This window comes from Hemibagrus wyckioides, linkage group LG05 (genome assembly GCF_019097595.1).
Source record: "Hemibagrus wyckioides isolate EC202008001 linkage group LG05, SWU_Hwy_1.0, whole genome shotgun sequence".
Lineage (NCBI taxonomy): Eukaryota > Metazoa > Chordata > Actinopteri > Siluriformes > Bagridae > Hemibagrus > Hemibagrus wyckioides.
Window position 1 is genome coordinate 3,234,259 of NC_080714.1, and position 11,962 is coordinate 3,246,220.

Here is an 11,962-nt window from a genome sequence, read left to right on the forward strand (position 1 = left end):
AACGAGAAATAGGAACTTATTACGTGGAATAACTTCTAAATATTTGCATTCATTTTTACAACATGGCTTCAATGATATATGCCATCACTAGTGTACATTATAAATGTAAGTGGGCGTGGCCAATGGATCCGTCAGTCCCAATGAAGGAGGCATCGGCTTTACACACATCCGACAGCAATCAGGACACACACCTCTAATACAGGACACATTCCTCTGAAACAGTGTGTATTAAGTGTGTTTGTGTGTGTGTGTATGTGTGTTCAGCTCCTGCAGCATGTCCGTGTGTGAACAGAAAGGTGTGTTACACTCATCCCCTGCTCTCTCGCAAAAAGCACCTGTCGCGAGGAACAGGGTCAGAACTGGACATGACCATACGCAGCACTTCTGCTGTTACTGAACACAATCAGCTACACAGAGTAAGAACACACACACACATATACACACACACACACACACCTGCATGTACACACTGGTGCACTCATCTGCATCCACAAAAAAAAAAAAAAAATTTAACAGCTTTTAAACATCACTTTAATGGAAAGTACTATCTCTCTGTTTAGGGTCTGAATACACTCCATTTGATCTCTCTCTCTCACACACACACACACACACGGCTAGTGTAAATACATACACAAACACAGCTTGATCATTTACACTTGTGTTGTGTAGATCACAAGCTCAGGGTGTGTGTGTGTGTGTGTGTGTGTGTGTGGCACCTGCAGTGTAATCTTCAAGAAAAATCTTTTTATTGTGCACACATGTAGTAACAGTTCACAGCTTTTTCAGACGAGGAATGTTTCCCTGAGAGCACTTTGTGTGTCTTGAGTGTATGCGTGCAAATGTGTGTGTGTTTCTGTACTACTGCCGTGCGTGTGCATGTGTGTGTTCCTGTGTGTATGCAGATGTTGGACACAGATGAGAGGCGTGAGAGAGGCAGGGGCAGTAAAGGTACCTTTGCCCCACCGAACTCCGAATTTTACAGCCGGGGCTCCACCCACCAGCTCTATGGTGAGACGTGCTCAGGGGTCAAAGGGCACGAGGTGGATACCTGGTGTTGTTTTGATTTGGGTCTTAGTATTCCAGCCCTCCAGAGTTGGAAAAAAAGCAAAACTTTTCAGTGAAGCAGTATGTAGAGTCTATGAGGAGATACTGAATTTACTTGAGATATTTAGAACATGCTGAATTTACAGTAATTACATAGATTTAGAGGAAACTAAGTGACTCTGTGTCTGACTTTGCCTTTGCCTTCTGTCTGTCTGTCTGTGCATGTCTGCCTCTGGTTCATTTTTTTCTCTCTGTGTCTGTCTGTCTGTCTGTCTGTCACTGTGTGTTTTCTCTCTCTCTCTCTCTGTCTCTGTCTTTCTATCTGTCTGCCTGGTTGTGTCTCTCTGCCACTCTTTGTTTTTTTTCTCTCTCTCTCTCTCTCTCTCTCTCTCTCTCTCTCTCTTTCTCTTTGTCTTTCTATCCCTGAGTACCTTTCTTTCTGTGTCTTTCTCTGTCTATGTCTATTTGCCTTTCTGTCTTTCTCCCTATCTCTGTCTGTCTGTCTGTCTATTTGTCTCTCTGTGTTTAACTGCCTCCCCATCTGTCTTTCTATCTGTCTGTCTGTCTCTCTCTTTCCCTGGCTACCTTTCTGTCTGTCTGTCTGCCTTTCTCTCTCTCTCTCTTACTCTCTTTCTTTTCCGGTCTCTGATATTGCCCTTCTATCTGCCTTTGTCTGTCTGTCTGTCTTACTTTCTTGCTGCCTTTCTCTGTCTTTGGTTATCTCTCTCTCTCTCTCTCTCTCTCTCTCTCTCTCTCTTTCACCTTGCCTTTCTTTCTTTCTGTCTGTCTGTATATCTTTGTGTCTCTCTGTGTCTCTCTATATATCTGTCTGTCTCTCTATAGAGAACTTTAATCCCAGTCCTGACACCAGCCGAGATCTGAGGATCATCACTGGAGCGATGGAGCCCTGGGGAGGGAGAAGCTCTACAGAACGTTTCTGTACTTCCATACCAAGCCTCATCTAGCTCTAACACACACTCACCCACACACACACACACACACACACTTATCCACCCACACACACACAAACTACTTCACTGAAGAGATGTGACAGATGAGTAATCAAAGCAAAGCAACTCACAATAAATATAAAATAATCGTATAATCGTATGTATTATATGATAATAAATTCTTTCTTAACCTCCAGATCTTTTCTCCATCAGACGGTTGACCAGTGGTCAGAGTTGCACGTCACATCACCTCAGAAGGACAAACACACACACCCGGGTTCTCCACCAGCTTCACTGCTTTCACAGCAATTTCTTTGCTCTTAAAAATCCATTACCGAACACATTTCACAATTTTCCACTTACCTCAAATGTGTGGAGTTGCAACGCTAATGTAGCTAATTTTGTGAATCCTGTGAAAAAAGAACAACCAGAGGTGAAAATGATGTGTGTGGAAAAATCAGATGTGGAAATTAATGACTCATGTGGGAGGGAAACATCACAGGTGAAAATAAAAGAACAGACGAGTCCAGCTCTTTGGCTCAAGGTTACTGCAGTGGTCAGAAACCTTCATGGTTCAACACCACAGCTGCAGGTGTGGAGGAGATTCGGAGATGCAGAGGGTCGTGGACGAAGTTGGGGTTGTGTAGTTCACTGGGGATGAGTAGTTGTGTTCTATTTAAAAGGAACCTTGGTACTCACCTGCCCAGGAAAAGTCTATCGGTCACTCCAGGAGGGGTTTTTTTTGTCTTTTTTTTATTGATAAACCTTAAACCATTGATAAGAAGATCAGCAACCTCTGACTCAGAGGTCATGGGTCTTTCCCAGAAGAGATTGAGATACTTCACATTTAGGTGAGAGGACAGACCTTAACCCTGGTGGAGCAGTTCAGGTATCTTGGGCTCTGATTCTCAAGTGATGGAAAACATGACCATGAGACTGACAAAGGTCAGCAATTGCAATGATGAGGTTTAAGAACCTTGCTTGGGGGTCCAGCAGTGTCAGCTTGGTGGTACTGGGGCTTTGACCTTCGAAAGAACAAACCAGAGCCTTAACCACTTGAGCTGCAGTGGTAGTGAAGCAGGTTAGTTAAGTAGCCGTTATTTGCCACATACACATTACTGTACGGTAAATTCTTTCTTTTCATATCCTGTCCTTAGAGGGTTGGGGTCAGAGCGCAGGGTCAGCCATGATGCAGTGCCCCTAGGGCCAAGCGGTGGCAGCTTGGCTGAGCTGGGGCTTGAACCCTGATCAACAACACAGAGCCTTAACCACTTGAGATACCACTGCCCCTTAGGTGCTAACAGTGGTGAAGCAGGTTCGTAACAAGGCTCTTTGTTTAGTCTTTTTTAGTCTCTGACCTAATCTTTGATCCCAAAATAATAAGGTCGCAAGTTTGGCTTGTGGAAATAAGGGATGCTGTTGATCTCAGGAAGTACAGCCATGTTTCAGGTGCACCCCCTGGTCAAGTCTCTGTAGAGCTGAATCAGGAAACCCTGAGGCAGACCCAAGACATCTCTGGACAGTTTATATCTCACAGTTGGTGTGGGAATGTCTGGGGATCCCCAGGAGTAGTAGCTGGAATCTGTGGCCAGGGATCAAGTCTGGGCTGACCTTCTCACTCTGCCCCAGGAACGAATAAAAATATATTTCCTGAGTCCTATGGCAACACTGATTGTCATGAATATGAACGATAAGTATATCTGTGTTTTAGTCAGCATGGTAACACAGACACACACATGAAGGCACAGCTGTGGCTTCGGTCAGTTCTCACACCCAGCTTCTGTCCTGGTGCCAGAGAACCTACAGTCCCTCCACACACATACACACACACATATTCCAGCCTTGTTTCCATGAGTGCTTAGTTTGAGAGAAATATGCGTGTGTGTGTGTATGTGAGAGAGAGACAGACCCGAGCAGTGCTTCCTCTGTGAGGAGAGATTTCCGAAGTCGATGCCCAAATCTACACACGGCTTTGAGTCGGCCGCTCTGGGATTTTCACCTCCACCTGCAGAACCCCAGTCTGGCAACAACAACACCGAGGTCTGACGTCAGCCTCAGGAAAGACCACGGCGCGCCAAGCTACGATCGCGGCGACCCTGAGCTGTAATTACACACGCCACATTCTTAACAGTGTACGAACACGGACGAGAGCGTCTGCAGACCCGCCGGCAGGAAAGAAACATTTTCTTACAAGCAGCAAACGACAACATACTCAAGATTGTTTCCAGTACGTGAGATTCTTTCAAATGGGCCCTTTCCTTTAAAGCCAAGTGAGCGGGTTGCTGCGGCTACGGACGTCAACCAGAGAGTGCGTCCAAGAACGAACTTAGAAAGGCTTAGTCTAAAATATAGTACGTGCCTCGGAATGTTCATGTAAGGAATACCACACTGTGTGTCGTGTTGTTATGGGAAACTAATCAACAGTGGCTTGTTGTGATGAACTGACGTTGCTGTTACTACCCGGAAGTTGATCGTCCTCATACCACAGAGATACATAAACTGTTCAGGACGCTCATCCTGGCCCGACATCTGAGGTTGAAATTCTTTCTAAAATAGACTTTTGTTGTTCCTACACTAAGTTCCAACCAATCAGCAAACCACAGTGTAATAAAGCAAATTACCCAAAGGTAAAACCCCTCACTCGTAGGCTGCCTGGAATGAGTGCAGGTCTCCCGTCTGCGTAATTCAGTCCGATGGCGTCAGCATGTGTTTGGTCAGGGTTTAAGGTCGGCTGCGCGTTCACACACAGTAAAACGAGACACCGTTGCTAGCATAGTGTACACGGTTGCCGGGCAGGAATGACATCTCTGCAGCGTCTCAATGCTCCGATGAGGCAGCTGCTGAATGTCATACACACAGGGCAGGGAGGTGTGTGTGTATGTGTGTGTCTTTAGGTCTGATCTGGATATGTTTGACACAATTTGAGTTGTCCTGAGCACCATGGAGGCCCGGGCCTGGGATAAAGCCGTCCTTTGATGGCTTTTGGCTCAGGGGGAAAAAGTGAGTGTCTGCATGGACAAACTGGCTTAATTCAAGCTAACAAGGATTGGTTGTGATGAGTGTGTGATTGAGTAAACAAATGACCTGATGGCTAGATCACTGTATTCCTGTGTTTTGAAAAATAGAGAGAGAGAGTTCATTATCCCTGATTTCAGTACAACTTGCCATCCTGCTTGGCATGCGTGTTCATTAGCACCACGCATGTTTGCTGAGCCCTATTTGTTTACGCCCTTCTCTTCGCCCATCCTGGAACTTTCTTGCTTAAACATTTTCCCAACAGGAGGTGCTCTGTGAGTGAGGCCTCACCCCACACCCTCCACAGCAGCGCCAGTGTAAAGGAACTGACATCCACACCACGGCTCAGGGGTTTGCCAGCTCTGAATGGGGTTACTCCTCGGGTTCCATTAACTCTGTGTTAATTACTTCACATTTGAACCCGTCTTAGCACAGTGGCTGAGGGATGCCAGATATTTTCACTCTTGAAAAATAAAGGTGGCCGAAAAAGTGGTTCAATGATTATGAAAGGGTCCTCTAGAACCACACACATTGGCACAGAACCCTTTAAAATCCTCAAGGATTCTGTGCTAAAATGTAACCACATCAGACAAGAAGCACAACCTTGTGATCAGACTGCATTTTAGTTAAACATTTTCCCAACAAACAAGCTGTTTAGCAGTAAATATGGGCATCAGGGGCACTGATGGTTCAAGTGGTTAAGGCTCTGGGTTTGAGGATCAGGGTTCAAGCCCCAGCACCACTAAGCTCCAGTGTTGGGCAATTAAGCAAGGTCCTTAACCTCTCTGCTCCAGGGGCGCTGTATCATAGCTGCCTTTGTGCTCTGACCCCAACTTCCTCAGGTGGGATATGTGAAGAAAAGAATTCCACTGTGCTGTAATGTATGTGTGAGGATAATAAAGTCTTCTTGTGCTATGTTCATCATTGTTTATATCACTATCAAGAGTCCAGAAGAACAGATGTTGATGACACAAACTCCACCCTCATAGAAAACAAACAAACAAACTAAAACTCCAACAGTGTGCTAAAAGTCGGCCATGTTTATGAGCTACTACTGTTGAGCAAGACACACCCCTTAAGGCTGGGGGTGGGGCATATATACAGCCAAAGAGGAGTCTTGGATGATTTTCCTGTGGAATGTGTCCTTAGAGAGTATTAGTTCTTTTACCAGAAGTGATGAGTTATACTTTAAAAGCTTTTTGGAAAACTTTCCTGTGCCCTGAAGAGAAGAAACATCTCTCGCCCAGTGTGTAAGAACTAGAAGAATCTTATCGGCCGTTGTAAATGTGTAAACACTGTAAAGTTAAATACAGTCATACAGTACATCTGATAAACATCTAGCACCTTCCATGATTTCACCATAACGCCGAATAGCTGAGCTCTTACGAGCGACGACTCGACTTGTTCCTTCACTCTTCACCTCCGTGAGGAATTCCGCATGAACTTTGACCTCTTCAGCGTCAGGGTTCAGCGAATCCCAGCCGATTCCACACACACAAACGAAGCGAGACAGCGATGCCTAATGAAGACACAGTCAAGCCATTTGTAATGGAAAAGCAGTCATTTTTTCTGTATTTTCTCGGTGAAACAGGCTGTCCATCACATATCCGCTGCTGTCCACACGCCACATGATGCAAATCCTGGTGAGTCAGTGGAACACCGATTCCGTTACAGCTCAGAGGGAAAAAACAAACCACCTCACACACTCGCTCTCACACACACAATCACACCCAATGTTCCTGTTTGCTCGCTCTGTCCATATGTCCATCATCACAGGTGTGTTCGACCAGACTTTAGCACCCAGGTGTGAACCGGAGTCCGTGTGCATCAGCAGACCTCCATAAAACACTCACCGTGAACCAGAAGCCTATAAAAGCTTTCTGGAACAAATAGACATGCTTTTTTATTTTTTATTTTTTTTAAATCTCACCTGCAATCACAAGTGCTTTTTAGTGAAATACACAACTAATAGCACAAAAAATAGTGCAGCTTTTACGCTACAGCAATTTGTTTACATTTGTAACTACAGGGAATTCTTTTTTTCTATCAGTTACGCCTTTATTTAGAGAAGATGCTTTCTCCGGCTTGCTAGAAAATTCTATTTCTTCTTCTTTGGGCTTTTCCCTTCAGGGGTCTCCACAGTGAACCATCTCTCTCCACCTATCCCTATCTTCTGCATCCTCAACTCTTGCACCCACTAGCTTTATATCCTCTTTTTTTACATCCATATACCTCCTCTTTGGCCTTCCTCTTTGCCTTCTGCCTGGCAGCTCCATGTCCAACATTCTCCTACCAATATACTCACTCTCCCTCCTCTGAACATCTGGCCTCCCTAACTTTGTCCCCCAAACGTCCAACATGAGCTGTCCCTCTGATGTACTCGTTCCTAATCCTGTCCAACTGTGTCCCTCCCAAAGAGAACCTCAACATCTTCAGCTCTGCTACCTCTAGCTCTGACTCCTGTCTCATCCTCTTTCTCTTATTATCTTACTATTACAGAGTAGAGAATGAACCAGAAAAGCCGTTATTAATTCATGTTAATCATCACGGATTTATCATAAATGCAAGTTTCCCTCTAGGAAGCTGCACATGAACAACCCCTTAAGTCGTAATCATGACCGGGAAAATCTGAGATTGTTTTGATACCTGAGTTTACCAGATAGGAGGAGTCCTAAACATTCGAAATGGCGTCCAGCAAACAGTTTCTGACCGGAATGACTGGATTTGGTGTGTTTTTTTCTGAATAACTCAAACATCTCTAAATACCTGGAGACTCCTTTCAAAAACATTGCGTAAACATCTTCCAGAATACCTCACCCATGTCAACATTTATGTTTTAAATAACTCTTTTTTTTAAACTCTGTTTATCAGGTTTAGGCAGTGGTAGCTTAAGTGGTTAAGGATCTGGGTCACTGACCTGAAGATCGGGGTTCAAGCCCCAGCACCACCAAGCTGCCTCTGTTGGGCCCTTATGCAAGGCCCCTAACCCCCCTGCTCCAGGGGCACTGCATCATGGCTGACCCTGTGCTTTGATCCCAACCCCCAAGGATGGTATATGTGAAGAAAGAATTTCACTGTGCAGTAATGTATATGTGACAAATAAAGGCACCTTAACTTTGGATTTGATGTGCAAGTCCATGTATGTGATCTGTTACCATGGAAATACTACCATATTAAAGTGAAGGCATTAATAAAAAAACACCTGAAATGAGTCTACACCAATCAGATCATTAATCAGTACATTAAAGCTTTATTAGACCAAACAGGAGCTCTGTGTGTGTGTGTGTGTGTATTGCTGCTTGCTCATTCTGACTTTCCCCTGCTGGTGGAAATGTTTGTCTGGAGCAGTAACAATGGCTGGGGTTGAGCCAGACCGTCCGAAATGCCAAACTGCCCCATTCCTCTTTCTCACTCCCAGTCTCTCTGTTTCGCTCTCCCTTACTCTAAAACCCGACTCCTTTACACAAACACACACACACACATACACACACTGCCCCTCCTTTTGCTCTTACACACACATCCTGCTTTTGTGGGTCCGGAATCTGTGGAATTTCGACTGCGGTCGCCGCCCATGGCGAATCCTGATACAAGGTGCACCTGAAGAAACTGGTGTATGAAATGAAGGATTCTTACCACACACACACACACCTGTCCGATGGCTCTCTTTACTCATCATCTCATTAGATCACTGCATATATATAAATATATATATTCACCTTGTTAAACTGGATAAGCATCAAGCACCTGCTGCCTACCTATACTACACACACACACACACACACACCTGTTCTCTTCACTTTGGCCTTCACTCTTCACTTTCCTCTCAGACTCGATCACATATCCGAGCCTCTTGTGTCTCGCCCCGAGCGCAGAACGACAGGCCAGGGCGTGCACTTGCAACATAAATCCGATTTTTTTTCTGGCTTCGATCGCCGTAAACAAGTATCCAGATCTGACCTTCCATCAACATTCCTGCTTTTGAGATCTTTATGAAGCACAGGCCCATGTCTAAACCTCATCTACCTTACATACAGCCGTTATTTTTATCCTTCCAGACTCTGATGGTTTGCATTCACAAATACCATTTCATTTCAGGCCTAATAAGTGCTCTGAGCTCAATTATTAGGACATACTTTAGCGTATTAAGCTAGCACACAGAGTTTAGCGAGACTCCATATTCTGAGTAACCGCTTCAGGATGACTTTGTTATCTGAAATACGATACAGCGGTTCCTCCGAAGCCACGTTTCCAAATGCTTAGGCTAGGTTTTCTCAGCAAGCTTTCTGAATTAAAGAAGAGTCTGATGTGATAGAAATGACCAAACAGCCAGCTTTCTGAATGAAATACTTGTCTAATCACAGGATATCAGATGTATCTGATTACAAATGAGGTGAGTCTGATGCTACAGTAAATGTTAGACCAAAACTAGTGATCAAGTGATCTAAATTAGACTCTAATTTCATTCTTTGTACTATATAGTGCTTGAGATCAGATTTATTACTCATTTCCTTCTCTGTGATTAGACATAACTGATTCGTCTCATTTGTGACTTTGTGATCAGACTCGTTTCTTTCTTCAGGTTGAGACTCAGACTGTTGATTATTTCCTTTCCCAAATCCTCATTTTTTGGTGATTAGATTACCAGACAAGAGCTTTGTGAAAGATTAATGTCGGATTCTCCTTCACTCCTTTGTGATTAGACACATCAGATACTTGTGATTAGACACATCAGACAAACCCATCATACACATTTCTCTGTGATCAGATGCATAGGATTTGTGATATGTGGTTCATATACTTTGGAATGACTCATGATTTTTTAATCAGAAACTCATCCCAGACTCTTCTGAAATCAGACATATCAGATGCTCAGAGAGATGCTTTGTTCCTGATCTGGGTGTTGGAAACACGAGGCCGAGGTCCAGCCTGACCTCCTGTCTGTAACACAACAGAAAACACCTTTGAACTCCTTAAGAAATGACAATGGGAATGTTTGGCTTTTCCTCACAAAACATGGGAACCAGGCTTTCCTGGAACGCCGCCCGCCTCGAGGAACTGCTTGGAGGGAGTTCTGCAGCTCAACAGGAAGACCTCCCTGCAGAGGCTGTGTGAGGACAGTGCAGTGTGTGCGTTGAGAATTTGTCAAGAGCCTGTTGAGTTGTTTATGGGGATTTCCTTCTCCATCTGCATCACCGCTTCCTATTACAGAGGAAAGCCATACGGCCAGGCGGGAGCGGGAGCGGGAGTTCCCTCCTCACTCGTTCCACTATAACACAGGACAGGAGTTCCCAGCTCTGGTCATTGAGTTCCTTTCAATTATTTTCCCAGCGCTCGATATGAGAAGCTACCAGACACAAAGCTGTCCCCAGATCTGTCCTTTTTTTGGTGTAATGTTGCACACAAAAACACTGAGTTAGAAGTTTATTATCCACATACATACATTACAGCACAGTGGAATTCTTATCTTCATATATCCCATTTAAGGAAGTTGCGGGGTCAAAGCACAGGGGCAGCTATGATGCAGTGCCCCTGGAGCAGAAAAGGTTAAGGGCCTTACCAAACAGTGGCAGCTTGGTGCTGCTGGTGCATGAACCACGACCTTCCGATCTACAACCCATTTCCTTAACCACTTGAGCCACCACTGGCCAACCACTGCCCCAACACTGAGCCACCACTGCCCCACCACTGTGCCACCACTGCACCACCACCGAGCCACTACTGCACCACCACTGAGCCACTAATGCTCTACCACTGGCACACTACTGCCCCACCACTGAGTCACCACTAAGACACCACTGCCCCACCACTGAGCCACCACTGTCCCACCACTGAGCCAGCACTGCACCAACATTGCCTCACCACTGCACCAACATTGCCTCACCACTGAGACACCACTGCCCCACCTCTGTGCCACCACTGAGCCACAGCTGCCCCACCATTGAGCCACCACTAAGCCACTGGTGCACCACCACTGCCCCACCACTGCCCCACCACTAAGTCACCACCACCCCACGACTAAGCCACTACTGCCACACCACTGCCCCACCACTAAGCCACCACTGCTCCACCACTGAGCCACCACCACCCCACCACTAAGCCACCACTGCCCCTCCACTGCACCACCACTGTCCCACCACTGAGCCACCACTGCCCCACCTCTGCACCACCACTGCACCACCACTGAGCCACTACTGCCCCACCAGAAATATACACTTTTATCAGTAATGCAGAGACGTAATAAATAACACTAAATACGTCCTACAGCTTGGATGATTTCCAGGGAGAATTCATTAAAGCCTTTTTTATATGGTAAAGTCTGACCATCAAATCTGTGGATCAAACCTGATTTGGATCAGTTCACCATCATCCCCCACAATCAGGGAATAAAACACAACAATGCAGTAGATAAGAGCATAAAATATCAATATATGAAACACATTCAGAGTTTCAGCCTGGGTACCAATACTTATGGTGTTTTATACGTTTGAATGGACCATAGTGTATTTTACATCTTGGTGTGGTTCTTTAGTCATCATAGAACAGGAGACTCCAGACATCAGACTCCTGCTGCTACCATACATTTGGGTCCTTGCCTGAGGCCCTTAACCCTTCCTGGTCCAGGGGCACTGCATCATAGCTGCCCCTCTGCTCTGACTTCTGACCTCAACCTCTTTCCAAAAGCTGGGAAAAAATTGTGCTGTAATGTATGTGTGGCAATAATAAAAGCCTTCTTCTTCTGTTCTTTGGTCACACCATGAGTTCTGGAGGAGGTCACAATGAATCGCGTTGATTGCAAGAAGTGTTTTTCAAAGACAATTTATCTCATTTATACAACTGAGCAGTTGAGTGTCTTACTCAAGGCCCCAGCAGTGGCATTTTGATGGTGCTGGGATTTGAACTCAAAACCTCCTCAGCAGTTGCCCAACAGCTTCACCACTGAGCTATCTGAGCTA

At 45.3% G+C, this 11,962-nt stretch overlaps 1 protein-coding gene across 2 annotated transcripts in view; it reads left to right on the forward strand.

Moving 5' to 3' along the window:
• The window catches only part of LOC131352700 (uncharacterized), a 27,254-nt gene extending 24,169 nt beyond the window's left edge, over positions 1-3,085 (forward strand). For both annotated transcript variants that reach the window (XM_058389000.1, XM_058389001.1), the window contains exons 9-11: positions 265-416; positions 903-1,008; positions 1,888-3,085. In XM_058389000.1, coding sequence (XP_058244983.1) covers positions 265-416; positions 903-1,008; positions 1,888-2,009 — 380 coding nt within the window. In that variant the 3' untranslated portion in view covers positions 2,010-3,085. The remainder of the gene's footprint in view (positions 1-264; positions 417-902; positions 1,009-1,887) is intronic.
• The last annotated feature ends 8,877 nt before the right edge of the window (positions 3,086-11,962 follow it).